This window comes from Dermochelys coriacea, chromosome 1 (assembly GCF_009764565.3).
Source record: "Dermochelys coriacea isolate rDerCor1 chromosome 1, rDerCor1.pri.v4, whole genome shotgun sequence".
Classification (NCBI taxonomy): Eukaryota; Metazoa; Chordata; order Testudines; family Dermochelyidae; genus Dermochelys; species Dermochelys coriacea.
Genome location: NC_050068.2, coordinates 348,246,464 through 348,270,431, shown reverse-complemented (window position 1 = coordinate 348,270,431; position 23,968 = coordinate 348,246,464). Strand labels below are relative to the sequence as shown.

Below are 23,968 nucleotides of genomic sequence, written 5' to 3'. Positions count from 1 at the left end.
AGCGAGCGCGCGGCCTCCGCCCCCCTCCAATGAGACTCGCCCTTCTCCCGCGGGGGCGGGACGCGGCCAAGGGACGAGCGAAAGCGTGCCCGGAGTTTGTTTCCTTCTCCCCCGGCCCCCCCCCCTCCCCTCCAGTGTCACCCTTGGCGGGTAACAGCCGCAGCCCCGCCCGCAGGTCACACACACGCCGTGATGCCATCGTGACGTCACGCTGGCGTCACCCGGGGTTGTGACGTCCTGCTGATGTCATGCCGCGGAGGGGGGGGGAGCCTCCCCTTCCCGGCCAATCCCCCGGGCCCCGGCTCTGCGTCAGCCCACGCACACGGGGCTGTGGCTGGTCACGGGAGCCCTGCGGCCTCCCCGGCTCTTGGTCTGTCGCTGGGACTCTCCCGGAGGCCGTTGCCCGTTGCTGAAACCGCGCCAGCCCCCTCCCCGCCCCCCCCCCATGCTGGGACTTTCTGCACCCCGTCCCCCGCGAGGGGCTGGCATCTCTGCTCGCCCACCTCGCACTCTCCGCCGCACCAGGGTTGTCCTCTTTTGCTCTTGCCAACTGATCAAGTTGGCAAGAGCAAGAGGAGGCAAATGCCTCCATTTGAGGGGGGGGGGAAAAAAAAAAAAAAAGTCGGGAGGACCAGGACGGGGCTTAAAAAAGGGACTGTCCTGGCCAAAATGGGACATATGGTCCCCCTGCCAGTTGCAGCTCTACCCACTAGCCTAATCTGATCCATTTCCTAAGGCAGGTTTAAATCATCCCGCACTGAGATGGGGATGCGGGTCTCTTCCAGCCATCATAGTGTTCCTAAAATAAAGTGTCAGGGCAAACGGCATTTGTCCACCCGAAGAAGACCGCTTCTGGAAGGGGAAGGAGTTCAGTTCAGCACAGCCCTCCGTGGACTCTGGTGTGTCTGATGTGAGCCTTGAGCCATTTTAGTGTGACGCATGCAAGTAGCTTGGGGTCTTCTTCATTTTGTGTAGCTGATCCCACAAGCTTTTTTAGCTTTGTTACGATGATAATTTTATGGCTGACTGTTGAAAAGCCTGGTATTAAATAATAACTGCTGTCTTTATGTATATGATCCAATTCTGATTTCTTTACTGGCTTATTTACTACGTCTTCAGTTCAGGTATGGTGCGGGGGAGCATTTTTATTTATAAAAGCTATTTTTATGACACTGATTGTAAGAATTTCTTATCCACTTAAAAAGAAAAGGAGGACTTGTGGCACCTTAGAGACTAACAAATTTATTAGAGCATAAGCTTTCGTGAGCTACAGCTCACTTCATCGGATGCATTTCATTTGTTAAATTTGTTAGTCTCTAAGGTGCCACAAGTACTCCTTTTCTTTTTGAGAATACAGACTAACACGGCTGCTACTCTGAAACCTTATCCACTTAAGTTTCCCGGCCCACTTAGGAACCTCCACTTGCTCACAAACATACACCATCTCTCGATATTTTCCTGTGGACATTTTAAACCAGTGATGTCAGATATCACAGACTTGCCACCCTTGATTCATTTGGTGGGAGACACCTTTGTTTTGGATTTATATGAAGACTGTTTTTATGATAATAGATTTTCCAATTAGCCTTTAAAATCTCATCACTAATTTTATTTTGTAATCTCCCTGTCCCAAACTTGCTGCTTGTTTGTTTGTTTGTTTGTTTGTTTGTCTTAGGAGCCACACATTTCTCTATGGCTGAAGCAGAAAATCAGAAACAACTTCTCAGGCTGATTCAAGAAGGCAGGCTAGACCTTTTCAAAGAGGAGTTGCAGAGAGATGAGGAAATGAGCAAGGAAGTGCGGTGGAAACATTATGGGAAATCTGGGGACACTCTACTGCACTATGCAGCCAGGCACGGTCACCTAGATGTTCTGACCCATTTAGTAGAAGCCTTGGAAATGGACATTGAGATGTTTAATAATGACTACAAAAGGCCCCTCCACGAAGCAGCTTCCATGGGTCACAGAGATTGTGTGTTGTATCTGCTGGATAAAGGTGCAAGGATAGACTGCTTGAAAAAGGCAGACTGGTAAGTCACTGGCTTGTTTCACTGTAGGATCTGCCTAGTGTTATAAATGTGTTTGGGGGATGATGGGGGAGCATTGTCTAATAGTTGGCGCATAGGTCCAGGAATCATAATCTAATCCAGATCTCCCACTGACTCACTGAATGACCCCAGTCAAATCACTAACCCTTTTTTTGCTTGTTTTTCCACCTTTAAAATCTAGAGTGCCCAGATGAAAGGATGAGTGAATGAGAAATTCATGGGCAGATAATAATACCTACTTCTGAGTGGTATAGTGAGCCTTAATAAACTGATATTTGGAAAGCACTTACAATGGTTAGCACAGTGCGGACCTGATAACACAAATAACGATATGGTAATACAAATAATAATATTATCAGATTAAAATTGCTATATAAATGTAAAGTATTACTGCAAGGGAATGAAGCTGAATTATTCACCAAGGTGGTGGTGGGACAGGATCACGTGAGGCAGCAAAGAATTCTCAGTTAATATTTAAAGTTGAAATTAGAGCATGAATAGGAGGCACTGACCTAATTCTTATCATTACAAATCATCAGTCTGTTTAATACTCCTGACATTGACAAAATAAGCATGAGCAGGGGAAGATACTTGTCTCACACAGCAAATCTAGATATGTTGATACCTTTATATTCCCATGGCACCTTTCATTCCTACAAATTCCAAAAGCAACAATACATCAATCCCAATACATACTTGTTTGCCCAGCCTCTGGCCCTGGAATCCAGTTGCATTGGGATTGATGCATATTAATCTGTGGCCTTATATATACTATGCATAGTTTAGCAAAGAGAAGATTAAATCTCTGCCTACTTGAGAATACATTGTGCTTTCTGTCAATGTCAAAGAGTTTTGTCCCATCTATGCTAGCAGTTAAGTTGTTAAATCATTGCTAATATCAGGTTAGTGCGGTAAAAAGATAAATGTAAGAAGTAGTATGGGAAAACTTCCTGAAAGTGAGATCTAGTATTCACTTTATTTATTTACCCAATTACTAAACTCTCTGGGCACATAGATACTATTCATACAATGCATGACAAAATTTGGCAATAGGGAAAAGATTTACCCTTAACAGAAATATACATCCACTCACCCCATGCCCCAGTTTAAAACCTGAGGCCTGGTCAACACTTAAAACTTATACTGGGTAGCTGTGTTGGTCATGGGTGTGGAAAAACCTCACCCCTAGTGACATAGCTATGCTAACCAAACGGTCAGCATAGACTCGGTCAGCATAGACGCAGCTATGCTGAAAGAAGAGTGCTTCTATCAGCATTGTTAATGTTATTTGGGGAGGGGCTGTTCCTACACCAGCAGATTTCCTGGTTTGGTCGGGGTATATTGCGTCTGCAATAGGGGCAATGCCAGCATAGGCTCTGTAGTGTAGATATAACCTGAGAAAAGAGCTTAGACTCTTTATGCTGTGAAAATGGTGGAGGCCTCTTTGTTTGGGACATTGAAAACAAGGCTAGACCAAGTTCTTCAGTTGGTATTGTGAGGAACAATACAGTACTGCCAGGAAGATGGAGCTGGTGATATCTTTTCCATCTCTAACTTGTCTGGTTCTTTGCTTACCACTGGACACCACATGCAGCATGGGATATGGAAATCAGTGGAGAACTTTCTAGATTTTACTTTAAGGGATTTGTTTCTCTCCCTCCCTTTTGTAATACATTATGGTTTATTATGCACCCATTCTTGGCCTGTATTTAGTCAAAAGTTATGTACTTCAATCAAGCCGGTGTCACGTTATCGTCCCTTAAACTGGCACGTAGGCTGACAAAATCAAACCAGTGAAGTAGCAGCTAAGGGTGACTGTGTGGCAGAAGCCCAGCCAGCCAAGTGGCAATTTTCTGCTGCAAATTGCATGCAATCTGCAGCAATCAACCTTCCATGGAAGGCGCTGGGTAATGCAATGGTCTTGCCAGGACTAAGGCACAGACCGTATATGACTATGCAGCATGCCCTCTGAGACTGCTTGTAGCAGCTGTTAAAATAAAGACACCGTGTGTGTGTCGCTCCCTCATGGCATCAAAGAGGAGGTGAGATTGTAAAACGAAAGAGAAACGTACTAAGGGTGAAGGGAGAGAGACAACCTCGGGGGTGTCTGCCCTAGATTGAACTGAAGAAATCTCCCACGAATAAATAGACTATAATCCCATCCTGGGAATAAAAGGGAGAGGATTTAGTGGAGTGTTGTTGAGACTTGTCAATTCTTCATTAGGTTAGTGTTCGTATGGTCCAGCTAGACTGAATTTAACACCTCATTGCGCTGAACGTGGTGCTGGCTGGTAGGCTTGGCACCTTTGCTGCTGCCATTTGCCTAGAGTCATGTTAGTGCAGCAGAGGATTAGTTTAGGTTGTAAACTGCTTGGGGACAGGGACAGTGTATTCTGATCTGCTTCGAGGGCACGAGCATGCTCAGAAAGTACCCACTGCAAGCACTGTCGGGTTTACAGTGGCGCCATTGTAGCCAGGCCCATGCTTGGAAGGGGCCCTGGCCTGCCCCGCTTGCCCTGCGCCCCGAGACCCCGCTGGCTCCCCTGCCCACCACTTGCTCCCCTCAGCCTGCCCACTGGCTGGCCGAGGGCTCCTCTCCTCAGTCCCTGGAAAAATCATGGAGCAGGTCCTCAAAGAATCAATCCTGAAGCACTTAGAGGAGAGGAAAGTGATCAGGAACAGTCAGCATGGATTCACCAAGGGAAGGTCATGCCTGACTAATCTAATCGCCTTTTATGATGAGATTACTGGTTCTGTGGATGAAGGGAAAGCAGTGGATGTATTGTTTCTTGACTTTAGCAAAGCTTTTGACACGGTCTCCCACAGCATTCTTGTCAGCAAGTTAAGGAAGTATGGGCTGGATGAATGCACTATAAGGTGGGTAGAAAGCTGGCTAGATTGTCGGGCTCAACGGGTAGTGATCAATGGCTCCATGTCTAGTTGGCAGCCGGTGTCAAGTGGAGTGCCCCAGGGGTCGGTCCTGTGGCCCGTTTTGTTCAATATCTTCATAAATGATCTGGAGGATGGTGTGGATTGCACTCTCAGCAAATTTGCGGATGATACTAAACTGGGAGGAGTGGTAGATACGCTGGAGGGGAGGGATAGGATACAGAAGGACCTAGACAAATTGGAAGATTGGGCCAAAAGAAATCTAATGAGGTTCAATAAGGATAAGTGCAGGGTCCTGCACTTAGGATGGAAGAATCCAATGCACCGCTACAGACTAGGGACCGAATGGCTCGGCAGCAGTTCTGCGGAAAAGGACCTAGGGGTGACAGTGGACGAGAAGCTGGATATGAGTCAGCAGTGTGCCCTTGTTGCCAAGAAGGCCAATGGCATTTTGGGATGTATAAGTAGGGGCATAGCGAGCAGATCGAGGGACGTGATCGTTCCCCTCTATTCGACACTGGTGAGGCCTCATCTGGAGTACTGTGTCCAGTTTTGGGCCCCACACTACAAGAAGGATGTGGATAAATTGGAAAGAGTACAGCGAAGGGCAACAAAAATGATTAGGGGTCTAGAGCACATGACTTACGAGGAGAGGCTGAGGGAGCTGGGATTGTTTAGTCTGCAGAAGAGAAGAATGAGGGGGGATTTGATAGCTGCTTTCAACTACCTGAAAGGGGGTTTCAAAGAGGATGGCTCTAGACTGTTCTCAATGGTAGCAGATGACAGAACGAGGAGTAATGGTCTCAAGTTGCAATGGGGGAGGTTTAGATTGGATATTAGGAAAAACTTTTTCACTAAGAGGGTGGTGAAACACTGGAATGCGTTACCTAGGGAGGTGGTAGAATCTCCTTCCTTAGAGGTTTTTAAGGTCAGGCTTGACAAAGCCCTGGCTAGGATGATTTAACTGGGACTTGGTCCTGCTTTGAGCAGGGGGTTGGACTAGATGACCTTCTGGGGTCCCTTCCAACCCTGATATTCTATGATTCTATGATTCCATGCCTGTCCCCACCCCCCTGCTTCTCTCTGCCCCTTGGCTGGCCTCCAGCGCATCTCTGGCTCCGGGCAGTCTCTGCTTCCCACCATCTGTGGGGCCCCGCCTGTCTCCCCGGAGCCGAGCTGCCTAGGACTGGTGCAGAAGCCTGGCCGGTCTCAGCCGGTGCGGGGGGATGACCGTGGGGGGTGGGGGGAGTTGGCTGGGCCTCTCCAGGCAACTGGGTCCTCAGGGAGCCCAGCCGGGGCAGGCCCTGGCTTGGCTGATCGCTCCACTCTCAAGGGGCTAGAGCGATTTGCTGCCCCAGGACCAGCCCTGGCTGCGCTGCCAGCTTAGCCTGGCAGACAGTCGCCTCCCAGCAGGGCCGGTGAGGCCGGGAGGCAGGGCGTGGGGGAGTGGGTCTCTTAGAGGCCTGGGGTGGTGCTGGGCTGTGAGGGGGCAGGGAAGATGTGTGCTTCGGAGCACTAGGGAATGAGAGTTCTACAGGGGGTGCTGGGCGGTTGTGGGCAGGGGGGCACTGGGCAGGGGTGGTGTTGTGCAGGGCGCTGTGCGTTTGTGGAGGAATCGGGCGGGAGGGGTGCTGGGCATAGTGGGTCCAGGGGGACTCTGGCCATAAGGAGTTGGGGAGCGTTGGTTGTTGGGGCTGTGTGGCACAGCATGGGCCCGCCCCCTGAGGGGAAGGGGCATGCTGGCAGCCCAGGACCAGGTGGGCCCCTGTGCATCTGGCAACTGCCGGTTTGTAAATAGTGCCCTCGCACTGGGCTGGGCGGAGTGGGGCCGCCGCTGCCATGCCATGCCCCATTGCCCCTGGCTGGCCTTGCTCTGGGGACTGGCCTCTCTGCGCCATGCTCCATTGGCTCCATGGGGGCCCACAAATATGTTTGGTGCCAGGCCCACAAAAGGTTAATCTGGCCCTGACCGCAAGGGTGAAAGAAATACTAGGAGACTGCAAATGTAGATCCTGACCCTGTAATCACTAGGCATGCTTGCATGTGAATAGTGCCATTGAAGTCAATGGGATTACTCACATGTGTAAAGTTAAGCATGTGCATAAGTGACTGCAAGAATCAGACGTGAGTCAGGTGATGCCCAAATCAGTGTCCTGATACTCAAATGTAGACTGTGGCACTGGGGTGAAGCCACAGCTGATCAAATGTAGTTTATTGCAGTTAAATTAAAAAAGGGGCAATACCATCAAATCAAATATTATTACACTTGTATGCACTTATTTTACCTACATATAAAAGGAGGGTCTTACAGTTAGGATGTCAGACTGGGTGTCAAGCTATGTGGGTTCTGTTCCTGATTCTGCCACTGACTTGCTATGGGCTTCAGCAAGTCACACTGTATCACAGTTACCCCATCTGTAAAATGAGAATTCTTTACTTCTTTACTGGACATAAGTGTGGTCATTAATGCTTATGAGGGACGCTGAGATTCTCAGATGGAGGGGTCACAATATTAAGTACAGGTAGTCATTACTTTTATTATATAGACCAATTGGGGGTGGTCCTCAAGGCCTTAGGAAGATGCCAGTGCGATCCACAGTCTTATTAAGTTTTCACACCACAATGTAATGAGGACAGTCTTTAACGTTAAAAAAAAAAAATGTATGAAGAATCACACTTGCGCTGATTGCCCCGCATGAGTATCTCTCTGGGAGGCTAGTGCATATTGACTTGGAAGAGGGGTTTGTCCAATTTGTGATTTGTTATCTACAGTCACTCCTATCAATGCCGATGAAGGGAATGGGACGGTAGTGGGTAAAAAGTACTGATCTGACCAGCTGCAGCTACAACAGAAAATCTCAAGTACACACTGCCTTTCTTTTCTCTCTTATTTTAGTGGAAAATAAGAGCGTGTTGGTATGCCAGTGTGCACATAAAATTGATTGGTTCCTTGTGATGAGAAGGTTTTCCAATGTCAGCCATTTGGCTCTTTCTCCAGTTATTCTGCTGTAGCAATGTTTCAGCTGGTTGAAACTCACTTGGGCCCAAGTGGCACAGCCAGTCAGGGTGCACAGTGAACAAACTAACTGTGAGAAAATGGTGCTCTAGAATCTGTCATGAGTTCATATGCTGTACCTGTATGCTGATGATTAGCCAAACCATTCACATGTAGCATTGGGGATAGAATCCTGGACTTTGATTTCAAAAGCACCTTGATCACTTGAACTAAAGGAGATCTCCCCTAGATTGTAGTGGCTTTAGTAGATCATCTATCCTATCTGTAGGCGGGCTACAAGAGGATAAGATGATAACACCGCGTTCACTAGGTCCATAGTCCTAGTCTACACTGGCTGGCCAAACTGTCATAGAATCACAGTCCAGAAGGAAACACTAGATCAGCCAGTCTGATCTGCTGTATGTCACAGGCCATCAACACCATCCATCATCCTCAAACTAAACCCAACAACCAAAATACTGTAGGCCACAAGAGACTAGACTGTTTCGTGCCATAGGCAGAGAACAGGAGGGACCTGCTGGAGGCCCCTGCAAATGCCAGGGAAATGATTAAATGAAGTATACCCAGATTATCCTGGCAAGTGATCTGCACCCACACACTGTGCTAGAACCCTCTTTGGCCACAACCAACCTTAAATCTTGCTTCAAACTCAGTTGTTACAGCAATGGAGTCTGGATCTTAACGGACTGGCTGTGGAGCAGTTGGTAGTATAATGAGGATGCATTGTGTGTTTATTCTCCTTTCTCTTTTCAAGGACTCCTCTCATGATGGCTTGCACCAGGAAGAATGTGGAGGTGATTAAAGATCTCATTGAGCATGGAGCAAATCCATTGTTAAAGAACAAAGATGGCTGGAATTGCTTCCATATAGCAAGTCGAGAGGGTGATCCACAGATCATCCAGTACTTGCTTACTGTGTCTCCGAGCAGCTGGAACACAGAAAGCAAAATAAAGAGAACTCCTCTGCACACGGCAGGTATGGACCCTACTTCTAATGGCCCCAGAAGAGTTTGTGTCATTCAGGGATTAGAAGAGCATAAGGCTATAATTTTTATCACTTGCAGTTGCCCCTAAAATGGCAGTTTTGATCTGTGCCTGTGTGAAGGGTGATAATGTATTCCTGCTAGGGGTATGAATAATCAGTGCTGGATGTTGGAGCTGTTACTAGACTGGGAGCATACCTGGATTAGCATGCAGGCCTGATTCTCCACTGCCTTGCATGTTATATAGTCCTTTTACACCTGTGCAAACTGTGCCTTATATTCTAATAACATTAATCATGTCCATGGTAGGGAGTGGGGGCTAGTGATCGGATCCTCATTCCCTCACTCACTGTCCCTTAACAGCTCGGTGCCTCAGTTTAACGATCTGTGAGTGGGGATAATACTTACCAGGCCTCACATGAGTACTTTCAGGATTAATTAACTAAATGCCCCAAAATTTTATTAACGCAGAGTTAAGGTTGCCTGGCTGTGTCTTGTGCCCTTCCAGAATGTTGAGTTCAGCTACCCTCAAATCTCTGAAAATCAAGAAATGAACATTTAAGATTCACGTCACCCCCACAACACAACCTTAATTCTGCCCCTCCGGAGCTGGCAATAGCCCCGGGGAATGGGTCAGTAAGGATGGTGCAAAACTTAACAAACAGCGAAGGGAAATGGTGGATTCTCCATCTCTTGGGGTCTTCAAGTCAAGCCTTTCTGGAAGATGCTGGAATCAAACACAAGGTATTAGGTGCAACACACCAGTAACTGTATGGAATTATCTGACATATGTTATATAGGAGATAAGACTAGTTAATAGTCCCTCTGGCCTTAAAATGTATGAGTCTATAATAAGTAGATATAAGGAAGGATTAGGAGAATGTGCCATCATTGAGTTGTGTTGTGTTCCATAGATTTGAATTCCAGCATTTAATGTGCAAGTGCTGCAGCTGCATTCACTGTGTGAGGTGTAAGTGTACAGAATGGTAGAGGGACCAGTTAGAACAGCTTGGCAGAGCTGTGATTGCAGTATGAGAAAAGGCCATGTGTACCTTCCAGTATCAAGCTTATTTAATATAGCTTATTTCAGTGCTGAGCTCTGTAGTCTGCGTCAGTAGCAGTGCATGGGGGTATTCTTGCCGTGGGGACTGTCAGCAGTGTGGTGGTCTCTGGGACTTAGTGAGGGGCGAGTGAAGGCCATGTATCAGAAGGAATCCTCAAGGCAAGGGTGAAGGGATAGTAACATTTATCAAGTCTAGAGTGGTTTGTGGGGAGTGGGCTCAATGTTTGAGTGTAGGCCCAGGTGTAGTGTAGGTAGCTCCAGTTTGCGACACCTGATCTAAACCTGAGTTTTGCTTTAGTGAAGAGAAAGTGTTTGTTAGACTTTGTTCAACAGTGCTAACGTGCTCTGTTCTCAGAGTGTTCTGTAGAGTGCTAGTGTGTGCTCTGGGTGTACTGGATCATCACTCAAAGAGAGCAGAGAGCTAAGGTTGCTTTGCGGGGCTGGCTTCCACCTTCTGTACTTCCTGGATTACTGAAGTTTGTTTGCTTTACTTTAACTCTTCATTTCCTGGCTTTCAAAGGTTTGAATGCAGCTGAACTGAAGCCCATGAGGCACCACTGGGTGTCCATAACTCTGCTCCTTGCCACTCCATGCCCCTGGTAAGCTTGGAGGGGGCGTGGGGAGGTGGGAAGATGGTGTGGCTGTCAAGAGTGCACATACCAGCTGCAGGCAGGAGAGCGGGGCAGGAGAATGGAAATGCAGATCTGGGCCTGGTGTATGGGGAATGAGCTCTCATGTCCTTCTGCAACATAACAGACTCAGGTGTGAAATGGCTCGTTCATCTCAATGAGGAGATGTCAGCTGAATGAGACAACCCCATAGGAGATGAATTCAGCCTGTTACAATAGCTCCTTACCCGAGTCTCAGCAGTGTGTTTGAGGCATGCTTCGAGCCTGCCTGTTCTCAGCTCCCAACCACAATTTTAATACTGTGTGTAGTGCCATGTAGAGTACACCTGTTCTCAGCTTTGCATGCCAGTTTCTGCGTTATGTGCCCATTCCATGCACCGAACATGCTTGTTCCCAGCTCGCCATCCCAGTCTCAGCACTGTGGGGACTTGTTTTGAATGGAGGACAGAAATAGGGTGTGTGGATGTGGGGAGGTTGGGGAGGGGGTAGAGCTGAAGGCCCCACATCCCCTATTGTATAGCCCTGACCCCTCCTTCTTTTCTCTCTACACTCCCCTGCACTGCTCTGACCTCCCTTTACCCCTAGAAGCAGCAGCACTGGGAGAAGGGTGAGCCTCCAGCCCCTTCCCCGCTGCTGGAGGCAGCATGGGAAATGGGATGCTCTGCCTCCTCTAGGTCTCAGCTCACACTGGGGGGCAGAGAGAGCGGCTCCGCGCTCCCCTGCACCCCCCCCCCCAAAGTAGCAGGGCCCTGTAGATGCTGGTTCACACATGGGGGTGCCCAGCTCTCCCCAGAGCTGGGGGGTTGCTGCTGCCCCAAGCCCCCCTCCCATTTGTGTGAGGTGCATTCCCATTTGGCACCCAGCTGTCCCCCTGAGAGATGTGGGTGTGAATGGGAGACATCTTCTACCTACCCCACCACCACCCTCCTCAGCAAGGACAAGAGTAACACGTAGATACCCAAATTAGCGATCAGGGCTCTATTATGTTGGGCCCTGAAGACACCTATAACAAAAAGATAGTCGCTGCCCCAAAGAGTTTGCAATCTGAGTATAAGACAAGACAATGGGTGGGTACAACACAAGACGGAGAGCTCATTGTGACTGATCAGTGCTATAAACCATGACCACAACACACCAGCTTCATTGTTCGACTATTGCTATTACAGTGTTGCCAACTTCCACAATTTTATCACCCTAGTGATTTTAGGGGTGAAAACACGGCAAAAGGCGCCAACTCGTGAATTATTCAGAATGGCCGCCATCTCTATAATTGTCAGTGGGGCTGAGCTTCGAAGCCAGCAAGATGGCCACTATTTCCCAACAGCGAACGAGGCTACCCTTAATAAAGATGGCTGCCGCCTCCCACTGTTTGCAATGAGATAGAAGCCGTGTCCACAGGCAGAATGGCCCAGAGGGCTGGACAGAACGCAGGGACTGTGAGGTGCAGCAGAGACACTGTGAAGGGTGGGCGAGGAGAATGATGGGGAGCAGCGGGCAGATTTAGGGGTTGCAGATGAATGGGATGCAGGGGAAGGCTGAGAAGGGAGTTGCAGGGAAGCGGTGAGGGGCAGGAAGAAGGCTGCAGGGAGTGCAGAGGAGTGGGAGGAGCAAAGGAGTATGGGGGGCAGGAGGGAGGCTGAGGGGGGTGGAGAGAACAGTGATGGGGCAGGAGATGGAGGGGATTTAGTGGCAGCTCCCCAGCTTGGGGATGATGATGGAGATGGAGAAGGGGAGTCCTGTTCTAGCAGCCAGGGGAAGGCAGTGTTGCCACCTCTCACAAACTGATCATGTCACAGGATTTTGGTGCCTGCAGGAGAAACCGTTGCAGTGACATGAGAAACTCCTCTGATCTCATGATTTTCAGGGCTGGGCACGGGGGGCAGAGCTCCCTGTCCTAGGGATGAAGCAGAAGTCTCCATCTGAGCAGCCAGGGAGAGGCGTTTTACATTTTTGGGAGCGTCAGAGGTTGACTTTTCAACCCAAAATTGTCACACACGTATTGGCAGAGGAATAGAGGGGAGTAACTATGTTAAAAGACAGACTAAAAATCTCATGATTTTTTTTCAATTTTGTGATTTTTTTTTTTTGAGGGTCTGACTCATGGTTTTTTGATCTCTTGAGGTTGGCAATGTTGCTATTAAAGCTAAGACTATCACTTGTGTGCAACATATGCTGAGAGCTCTTCTTCAACTGCAGTTCTGTGGTTGGCTGTGGGGACCAAAACATTTACTGTGTTGTCCTCCTTAATCAAAATGAGTAAATAACCTGATATTAGCAGCTGTGAGTTTGGTTTTATTATATGAAGGTGGCCTACAAAGGAAAAAAATAGGGTTCATCCCCCATTTTGCTGCAGTATCATGTATTAAGAAGGCCAGAGAGGATTTTACATTTGCAATTCAGATCCTTTTTACCCTGGGGTTTTCCCCCAGGAGACTTGATGACTGGAAATGTGCTAAGTGCATGTTCTTAGCATGCCTGTTCTCAGCTCCCAATGGTCAGTGTGTTGTACTGTGCCGTGCACCAAACATGTCCAGCTGAATTATCAAGGAAGCAAAACCTGAGCAATTGAGAGTGGAAGGAAATATTTTTCAGACTGTTTAAAACTCTTTGTTCTGTACCCTCACTCTCTCTCCCTCTCTCTTCAGTTCAGGGCAAACAGAGCTTCCACTTCACTTCTCTCTCCTGTTTTGTCTGGAGAGTCCTTGGAGGACATAGAGACGATTGAATATTCCTAAAAAAGAAAAGGAGTACTTGTGGCACCTTAGAGACTAACAAATTTATTTGAGCATAAGCTTTCGTGAGCTACAGCTCACTGTAGCTCACGAAAGCTTATGCTCAAATAAATTTGTTAGTCTCTAAGGTGCCACAAGTACTCCTTTTCTTTTTGCAAATACAGACTAACACGGCTGCTACTCTGAAACTTGAATATTCCTGATATGTCTAATGTAAAAATAACAAGCAGTAAAAGGTTTCAATTAAAAATATTTCAGGGCTTCTTTATACATCACAAATAAGCCCAAAGGGGAACAGACCCACTTATTTTTCCTTTGTAGGTGGGGGAAACATGAAAACATGAATTACCATCCACTTCCTCTCTCTCGCAGCAATGCACGGCTGTTTTGACGTAGCGAAAGCACTTCTTGAGCGGTAAGCAGGCTTCCTGTCCTAATTTTTTTGTGAAATTTAACCACCCACATACACCCGCTCTTTCTCCCTTCCCTCCTCCCAGCCCATTCCCCCCTTTCATTTACAGCACATGGCCTGCTTGACTAAACAGACACCCAGAACATTGATGCCATTTAGAAATCCCAGCTGCACGTTTGTGAGCCCTGAGAACCTATCAATTTCCTCTCACTTTTCACAGCTGATTATGGTGATTTCAGATGTATTTACTCCCTGGATTGCCTCAGAATTCACTGTGACATAGGCCCCAATTACATAACCAGCCTGAGTCCTTATGACAAGGAGAGAACCATCTGGGCCTAGTTTATTCCTGGTGTAATTCCCCTGGACTTGACTGAGCCCAGCTACTGCATTTGCCTGCACCAGAGAGACCCACTGTGCCACAATACAGGGGTTCACCCTGAGATGAGGGGACCACCTTCTTTCTTGCTTTCTACCAGGGGTAGCTGTATTTTCTGCCTGAGGCTCCATAGCATCCTGGCATTGGAGAGCCCGCTGGGAAACAGAATTGAATCATTCTGGCCACACTTCCTTCCTTACCAGCGCTGCCCCCTGTTGAAGCTGCACTTGGAAGAAGGGAGGCTCTAGCCATCTCCATCCACACCCTCCCCAGTATCAGACTTCACACCCCTCCCAGCCCCACTTAACCCTGGTTTACGATTGGCATGGGGTGGATTTGATCCACTGTGTTGTCACTGAGCCAGATTCTCAGTTTTGACTCAGTCTTTACTCAGGTTGAATTCCCATTCATTCTAATGAGATTTCTGCCTGAGTACTGTCTTTGGGATTTGGCTCACAATAATAATGATGTATGTAGTGCCATGTTTGTACACTGTGCTATAAGGATGCAATTCATCCCTGTGCCAGCCCAGGGCCTGTGCGCCACTTATCCCCCACAGAAGTTCTATTCAGAGACTTTAAGTGTGATGTAAGTGGCACATAGACCTTCTGCCCCCTCTTATGCATGGGGGAGAAATTCACCCTGCAGGAATTGAGCCAAACAAATCACAGCTTTCTGCCCCAAAGAGATCAGGGGCACTCTAAAGGCACATGCCAACACTCAATACGATACAACACAGGACAAAGAGAGAGGGGCACGTGATCATTTTTGCTGGAATGCCTCACATACAGGTCTAAAGCCTTCTGGTCAAATACAATGAAACAGTCCAGCTACTGTGACCTGCTCCAACAACACAAAGCAGCCCTGAGTGCACCAGTCTCAAGCATTTTTTTTATGATCTTTCCAAGGTGCCCGTATGAACCTGACAGCAGGGACAAATGCGGAGTGACTCCCTTTATGGATGCGATACAGAATGGGCACATCGACATAGCCCAGCTGCTTCTAGAAAAGCATAAGGTATGGTGTCAAGAGACCCACATTGCTTTCTCTCCAGGTTCCAGATACCAAACGCCACCCTCCAAAGAGAATGATATTAGCTCTTGTACTTGTATGGGGCCATATCTGGAGGACTTTATTCAGGCAAACTCGCTCTGAAGCTAATAGAAGAACTGAGTAAAAAGTGAGTGGTGTGGCTAATGGTGGTGATTCCACTAAAGACCAGAATGTGTGCCCATGACTCCCACTGATGAGCTGTTACCAAGTTATCATTGGCTCAGGGGGGCTACTCATGAGCAGCAAGAAGGCCTTCACAGTCTGACCCTAATGAACAGTACTTAGGCCCAGATTCCCCAATCTAACGACCCATGATTTCAATGGAAGCTAGGTGCCTAAGTACCTTTGTGAATCTGGGCCTTAGAGCTTCACCTCTTCGGAATCATAGAATATCAGGGTTGGAAGGGACCTCAGGAGATCATCTAGTCCAACCCCCTGCTCAAAGCAGGGCCAATCCTCAATTTTTGCCCCAGATCCCTAAATGGCCCACTCAAGGATTGAATTCACAACCCAGGCTAATGCTCCAACCACTGAGCTATCCACCCGCCCCATAATGATTTGTATAAATACTAGCTAGGTAACAGATCATCACAAACACTCAAGTGACATGGGGATATAAGTCTCATCCCCATTTTACAGATGGGGAAACTGAGGCACAGAGTGGGTAAAGTGACTTACTTGCCCAAAGCTGCAGAAGGAGCTGGTGTCAAAGCCGAGATTAAAACCCGGGCATTCCTGGCTCTCTAGCCTATGCTTAGACCACACTTCCAGAATTTCTTCTGGCAGTAGATTTATGAGGACCAGTAGATTTCCTGCTGTGGTTGTGTTGGAAGTGAATTTTCTCTGCCTATACCAGCTGTAGCTCCCAGTATTTCTTCCCAATGACCTCTGATTTCCTTCTAAAAGGCTCAAAGGGCTGCTGTTAGATCCAGTTGTATATTCAAAATAACAAACACTTCATTACTTATGTACTGTTGTCAACTTAGACTATGAAACCCTCGAAGTATTAAAAAAAATCTAATGTATTTCTCACGGTTTGTGAAGTTGATTTACATTTGCATTTCTCACCGCATGGACAATGGGAAGAGACTGTTCGTTTCCTAGACAGTTTCATTTCTGGTCCTCATGTGCTAGCTTGGTGCTGCAATGTTTGGATGGCAAATGCTAAACAGGCAGTACTACCAACTTCAGGTTTTCAAAAATCAAGCATCAGCCCCTCAAAATCAGGAAATTGGCTTAAGAATCATCAGATATTTTTAAAAAAATTGTCAGAAATTAGGGTTTGTGGCTGAGCCTGGGACCAGCTGGCTCTGACTCTCTAGTGAGCAACAGAGGACTCACAGCCAAAGCACAGGTGGCTTGCAGCAGAATCACTTGATTAACCAGACAGCCCAATTGGCTGGAGGAACCAACAGATGTGCTCTTAAGCCCAGTAGCAGCGTTAGGCTAATGGCTGCTCAGCACGTATGCCTGCAAGCTGTGATCTCTCCTGTGTCAGCCCTGCTCTAGTCCTTGACTCTGACTTCTGGTTCTTGACCGCCACTGCTCCCACCACTAGGTCTCGCTGCTGCTCCTTCCACTGGGCCTAACCACACTCATCCTGGTCCGTGACAGTATTAATGCATTTTGCATTCTTTTTATTGGCCTTCTGGTCTTCAAAATTTTCTATGCTAGCCATCAAAGCTAAAAACATACTTGTGTTTTAAATGAAAGCTGTTCACATGACTCCAGAAGCTGGGGTTTTAAGAAAAATACTAAATATAGGCACAAGACTTGCTATAAAATTGTGAGACATGGCAGCACTGAAAAGGGGAACGTTTGCTTGTCTTAAACTCTTTCAACTGAAATTTAATTAAAAGAAATAATGGAACAGTATGATTATGATTAAGTATAACACACATTATAATAATGTCTGAAGGCCCTCATGAGAATTGGGGCTGTACAAACACATTTGCAAATCCAAATTTGACTTGATAGCATCCCTTTACATGTTGGGACCAGATTCCTTTGATTTGCTAGATGTTAATATCTAGCGTACTGTGAAATGATGACCTTGTTGTAGCTAGACTACTGTGTTGTATGCATTTGGAAAGACAATGGTTTTATAAAGGTGTAGCTTCATTGATGTCAATAATGTTTCTCCTGATTTACACCAGTGGAAAGGAAAAGAGAACTGGGTCCAGAAGGCTTTGCAAATAGTTTCCAAAGCTTGGTAAATGAGCTGATGCAAATGTACACACACACACACACAGGTTTTATCCCAGCATTACTGCTAGAGTAGGGTGAATAATTTTTTTGATGGGGGATGAGTAAAATATCATGTGTTTTCATTATTGTCATTGTCATGGCATTGGCCGGACACATCGTTTGTACACAAGTTGGTGATCATTCATGGCAATTTGGCACAGCTGTTCATGGGTCCTTATTCTCCGCCCCCCGTTAGGTCTGTTATACAGCTGCAGATGCTGTAGGTGCTCGGCCTTTGCACCAGGCAGCAGTCACGGCCCAGGACGAAGCCATCCGGTTCCTTGTCTCTGATCTTGGTGCCGATGTCAATGAGAGAGCAACGTCAATCCAACTCACGGCGCTACATTATGCAGCCAAGGTTTGCCTCCTTTCGATTGCTCCCTGTGCAATGCAGCTGTAAGCCATAACAGAGATGATGGGATATGTCAGCATGGTCTTTGCCATGAGTGCCATCTGAAGACTGGCTCAGTTAGCACTTTGCAGAATGGTACAAATTCTGCCAGGGGCAGCGGGTGAACCCCCCCTTCGGGGAGGCTTGCCCCCTAGCCCACCCCTACCACCCGAGTCCCACATCCTACCTGAGTCCCCCTGCCCCCTGTGGCTGGAGGAGCCCCAGCTGGCCTACCTCAGCTGCTACCTCAGCTGCACTGGTTGAAAGTCCTCTTGGTTGCCAGGGGCGCATTTTATAGCGGGGGTGTGTGCGTGTGTGTGACTGTAAATATGCTTTGGAAAAGATCCCAGCTCTGCCATGGCAAATAACTACACCGTTTGATTTGCAAAAATGTTTGATGGTTTTTTGTTCTTCTCTGAGGATCAGTGTCACTTGCACTGTGCAGCCTAATTTGTTTTGAGGTTTTTGTGCATTTATAAATACATTAAAATCAAATTATGCTTTCAACTCAATTTGCTGCTAAGGCCGTTGTAGCTAAGCCATCTGCTATCTCACGATTTTTATTGCTGTCGGTGTGTGCATACAGTAATGCACTGGGTGCTGTGAACAGAGGGAATATGCAGCTTTTACAGTAAATGGGAAAGGGGAGGGGAAGTACAAAAAAGGGCTATCCACATTCATGCTGCAGAACAAAGCCTAATTAGCAGGTGAGGAAGAAACAGCCAAATCAGATGCATTATTTAGGGGAAATGGGAGGGTTACATTTTCCTCTGAAGCGTCCAAAATTGGCTACAGCCAGAGAGAAGATCCAGGACTCGATGGATCATTAGTCCATGTCACTGAGGCAATCTCTGGGTTCTTCTAAGATTCTACAAATATCATAGAAATCCTTTGGAAAATGCCAGTGCCTTCAGAGCTAATGCAAACAGATAGCAAATCCAGCTCAGTTGGAAGCTATTAATAAGACATAGGTCTCTGATCTAAAACACACACCCGCTAGTGGCAATCCTAGACTTCTGTAGTAATCAGACCAGATTTCCAGTATGGGAGAAAACACAGTTACCTAATGAAGCCTAATTCTTTTAACAAATCATCAGCTGCCAATGTTTGTATTGTTAACAGTAAATCGAGGATTCTAGGGCTGACTGGCCAGCAGAGGATAAAAGCAATTGGATTCAGGCCTGGTCTATAGTTCAAATGTAGGTTGACATAGCTATGGCACTAAGGGATATGAAAGCTCCATAGACCTGAGCACCATAGCAATGCCTCCCTGAGCCCCAGTGTAAACACAGCTAGGCTGATGGAAGACTGCTACCGTATATCTAGCTACCATTGCTCAGGGCGGTAGTGTTCCTGCAGTGATGGAAAAGCCCCTTCTCTCATTGTAGGCTGTCTGTTCTATGGGTCTGTGCTGCTGTAGACCCCGTAGTGTAGACATGGCCTTAGTCATTTGATCATAGTGGTGGTTGGAGGGGAAAGGCAAGATCAGCTGACACCTTTAATCAGTGGTCCCCAATGCAGTGCCCGTGGGCGCCATGGCATTTATGTGTGCCCGCCTACTGACAAGGGAGCGCTTCCGCCAGACAACCAGCCACTGAAATGCTGCCCAGAAGTGGCAACGCCAAGACGCGTCGCCGATGAAATGCTGCAGCTTCTCGGTGGCATTTCGGTAGTGACGCTTCTTGATGATGCCGCTTCTCGGCGGCATTTCAGTGGCTGGTCAACCAGCGCCCGCCACACTCTTCTGGAAACATGAATATGCTATAGCCACAGAAAGGTTGGGGACCACTTCCTTAAATGGACTAACATGCTAACAAGACGCGCCTTTAGGCCTTGTCACTAGGGGTCATTCTACATGAGCTCTCCTGCCTTTGCTAGCCTGGGTGGAGCTGTACTGGTGACAAAGCAACAGTGGGAAAATTCTTCAAAATCCTCAGAGCAGACACAGACTTTCAGTCCTGGGGCCTTTGAATTCCACTTGTCATGCCATTTGAACTCTACTGAATAACAGGACTCGTGGCATTTAGGGGCTCCAGGATTCTGGTGTATTTTGCAGGAGGATCTTGCAGGATTCAGCATTGCTCTAAAAGCAGAGCATGGTCCAAGCTGAACTCTCTCAAGCTTGGATCCTGATCCAGCTGCGTATCTGAACTTTGCAGCCTGGGCTCTCTGTTTCAGAGGCTGTGCTCTTAGTGACATAAAAAAGAAAAGGAGTTCTTTGGCACTTAGAGACTAATAAATTTATACATTATACATCCGATGAAGTGAGCTGTAGCTCACGAAAGCTTATGCTCAAATAAATTGATAGTCCTCTAAGGTGCCAACAAGTACTCCTTTTCTTTTTGCGAATACAGACTAATACGGCTGCTATCTGAAACCTGTTAGTGACATACCATCCCTCTGCCCAGAGGGTGCATTCCCAGAATGGAGCAGAAAGGATGGCTGGAGAGCACCATCCCTTGCCTTATGGGGCTGCGTGTTTTTTCTTCTGCTGGTTTAGTGAAGAAGGATATGCTGACTCTAAAATTCCTTGTGTGGCAGCAACAACTTGGTTCTACTAGACCCCGGGCTGGCCTGCATGCTTTCTGTTGTATATACATGGGGTAGCCAATAAGTGAATTGGTGGGACCCTTGATACATGAGTCGGGGATCCACATCAAAAAACCCACCACACATTAGCAATAATGGGCTTCTCTGTTGGCAGTTTCAGCTGAGCGGGTAAGGATCAAAAAATAACCTTTCATCCCTAGAGGTGCTTCCCACTCAATCAGAGTTCAGGTAACTAGCAGGGTGTGTGGGACAAACTGCCATACTATATCTGTTCAGTGGATAGGTTGAGGATTTCAGTCTCCAGCATTTGAAAAGGGATCTTTCACTGGTACTCACAGTAAGGTGATGAGCATTCCCAAAAAATGCTGACTGCCTTCACCTCCAGCTGACTTCCTTTCGACTAGTAACTTCAGTGGGAGCTGAGAGCGCTCAGCACCTGACTGGATTGGGTCCTACACTCTCTCTCTCTCTCTCTCACTTTCTAAACATGCCTGTGCCATTTAATGTGGTTACGGTAGGAGCCTGCTCTACAGGTTTTAAGGACAGTAATCTTGATTGACAGAAGCAATTAAATCATAGGGGAACCCTGCAACTGATTACCGCTGTTATGGCAAAAGAGCTCTAATAGGTATGCGAGCTATCAAAATGTCACCCAAAGTGCTGGTCAATGGCCAGAGCCTCGGCATGCTGTGGACAGCACAAAGGGACAGGAATATAGCTTATCTGCTAGTGGAGAATTCCCCCTGTATAGGGAGAATTGCTGAGTGGCATCGACCTGTCCTGGTAGCTCTGTCTCTGTGCAGGAGATGTTCCTGGGGAAGAGGTGATGTGGCAAGGAACACAGCTGTGCTTTGGCGATCTCCAGCTGCTGGAATAGCCCCTTGGGGATATTGGCAGCCAAGTACAGCTTGCTGCTGCTCTAAGATATGCCAGGGGCTGAGGCAGATCCTGGTTGGCCCCAGGATCAGGGATCCAGAGCCCCCACCTCTCTGCTCCTTGACTGGACACAAGAATCTGCACCTGTATCTATAGCTCTCCAAAGGTTTGCCAGTTTGCTTATGGTGCTGCTCATTGGCCATATAGAGAGCTCTTATAAACATTGCTTTACAGAGGAATTTTTCTATTCCCACTCCTGTAGGTTGTATTAGGCTCACAAATGAAAGATTTAAAGGGCTGGTTCTGCTTAACAATCATGCAACAGATGTGTTTATGCTTAAAACTGCAGGAAGGACATACAAGTACCATCCAAATGCTCTTGTCCCTCGGCGCTGATCTGCATGCTAAAGATGGGAAAAGTCGATCTGGTAAGGCCCTTTGGTTGGTTGTTGTTTGTAGAGCATCAGTACTGCAGAGGGCACTTTAAAAACAGGTCAGAAGACAGGATCCCTGCCCCAGAAAGATCACAGCACAATGTGTTCAATGCCTAATCTTTAGCCAGTGCCAAGTGTATGACTTGTAAATGAATAGTAAGTGGAATTTGGATGCAAAGCTTGTCACCGTAGTAATTGCATTGAATTGGCAATGTCATCTGTGCACAATAATAAATGAGTCACCCTTCGGATTAATGTTTCTAAAAATGAAATGGTTTTCAACGCAGCCAAAACTGGCAACTCATGGCTTCTCCAGAGTGATCAGGTTGGTCTAAATACTTGGTTTTAGAGTCATCATGAACAGTCCCCCCATCAGCCAGTCAATCAGTCAGTCTCCCACAGACGCTCTCTCCCAGTCTACATATAGATCAGGTGTGTTCAGGCTCTGTTACACTCACTTGCCCCGGTTACAGTGCAAGTGGTTCAGGTCACCTGTACAGCTGCATTTTTTTCCTCCATGACCTTGAGTCAGCCACTCTTGCTCATTCACTCCTTGACACCCTACTGTGTTAGTATCCGCGCGTTCTGGCTTAGTCTGGACCTCTGTCCCACACTGCCTCAGCTGTTTGTGCTAGTGACAGAGGTTTGTGGGTGACTGTCATGTACTTTGGGGTATCCTCCTGCACAGATAGCTGTGAGGTGCTGAGTGTCTCTTGCAAGACACTGAACATCCTCAACTCCCAGTTGATTTGAGAGCAAGTGGAAGGCTCTCGGCAGTCTGCAGAATGCCCTTGGCGCCTAGCAGGATTGGACCAAGAAAGAAGGCAGGTGCACTGGCTAACCTAGCTATCAGGACAAAGTGCAGACAGACCTTCCTACCAGTACAACAGCCATGCTAGGACCCACTTACAGCCTGGTTAACATGCTGCAGCCTTGCTACTCTGCAAGACTGACACATGGTATGACGAATCGGGGTGACTGCTCTGGGCCCTGCGCTTTGGAGGGCCCTACACTTCAGTATGTGTGTGTTGTGTGGGGGGCACTAGGCAGGCCGGGGTGGGGGTTAGGGTGTCTGGGGGGCAGGGCCAGCCCGGGGGTTTAAGGCGGGGCCTGGTGCCGGCAGCAGGGTTGGGCCCACACTCACCAACAGGAAGTGTGCGTTGTATTTATTTTTCTTGCTTGGCCGCTGTTGCACCGGCTGCCAGCTTCCCAGCACTGCCAGAACACGCCAGCGCCAGGCTGACCCTATCTATTGCCCTTCCACCCCAGACCCCTCCCTCCTAGCACAGGTGCCATCCTGTGACTCTCCATCGTCCCCCACCCCTTAGCACTGGTGTCTCCTCCCCACACCAGATTTCACCTGTATAAAAAATGTTAAGGGGGTCTATTCAGGCTGATTTGTCCCGGGCCTCTGCACCGCCCCCCAGGGATGGCCCTGCACATGGTACATTGTATGGTTAGGGACTGTGTGCCAGATCTGCAACTGATCCTACCTCTGCATAGCTCCACTGAAATCAATGGAGCATTTACCCATCAATGTACACCAGAGCTGATCCTGTGTGTTCCATGGATTCTGTGAATGGAATCAGCCATTACACAGCTGAGCCACACACACAGTACAAACCTTTTCTTTCCTTGCCAAGACTCACAGGCCAGATTCTGTAGGTTGCTGGGGCCGGTCTCCTGTGAAAGTGGCACCCATTGATTTAAGGATCTTGGATTGTCATTCTTGCTAGTGATATTGTACAGTGATTAGGCGGATGGTGCTTTATTTGAACGTGGCAGCTCCTTGCTGCACAAAACAAACCGAAACATTTTTATTTAATTTACCACCGCTGTTGTCTGCATCCATAATGGACACAGCAGTGCAGTTTCAAGGCCCAGGACTGCAGAATACAGGGCACTGATTGCATGTGATAATTGAAAAAGGAATTAAAGTCATTACTCATCCGTGGCCAGTTTTTCCTGGATTGATTCCCTTTGCTGGGAGTCTGACATTTGCGTTGTATATGAAATACAAATCCCTGTTTGCTGATTTCATTTCCATGTCAATGTCTGTCTCCTTACAGCCCTGCACATGGCCTGTGCAGGCCAGCACGCAGCCTGTGTGTGGCTTCTCCTGCAGGCGGGATTGCAGGACTCTCTGGACAACACTGGAACATTTGCATGGCAGCTTGCCAAGAAACCGGACGTCCTACAGCTTTTCAAGGGAATAAATGTTAGCACATGAAACTGACAGAGGAGAGAATAAAAGTTTGTTTTCAGCA

At 47.6% G+C, this 23,968-nt stretch overlaps 1 protein-coding gene across 5 annotated transcripts; it reads left to right on the top strand.

The window, feature by feature from the left end:
* Positions 1 to 483: 483 nt before the first annotated feature.
* Positions 484 to 23,968, top strand: ANKRD16 (ankyrin repeat domain 16). Of its 5 annotated transcripts, none has more exons than XM_038388682.2 (8): positions 484 to 899; positions 1,676 to 2,030; positions 8,708 to 8,928; positions 13,732 to 13,774; positions 15,059 to 15,167; positions 17,647 to 17,808; positions 21,617 to 21,695; positions 23,771 to 23,968. In XM_038388682.2, exons 2-8 carry the CDS (start codon positions 1,693 to 1,695, stop codon positions 23,929 to 23,931), a joined length of 1,113 nt encoding a protein of 370 aa, XP_038244610.1. In that variant the 5' UTR covers positions 484 to 899; positions 1,676 to 1,692; the 3' UTR covers positions 23,932 to 23,968. The 5 variants fall into 5 exon arrangements, with proteins under 5 accessions (XP_038244610.1, XP_038244620.1, XP_038244599.1 ...); XM_038388692.2 differs by having other exon boundaries at positions 484 to 910; XM_038388671.2 differs by having other exon boundaries at positions 485 to 1,124.

Excerpts from the sequence above, each read along its gene's own strand:
- ANKRD16 (XM_038388682.2), top strand. The coding sequence starts at position 1,693 with ATGGCTGAAGCAGAAAATCAGAAACAACTTCTCAGGCTGATTCAAGAA. Across the intron at positions 15,168-17,646 it reads TGCTTCTAGAAAAGCATAAG|GTCTGTTATACAGCTGCAGA; the intron begins GTATGGTGTCAA and ends GCCCCCCGTTAG. Across the intron at positions 17,809-21,616 it reads CGCTACATTATGCAGCCAAG|GAAGGACATACAAGTACCAT; the intron begins GTTTGCCTCCTT and ends TTAAAACTGCAG.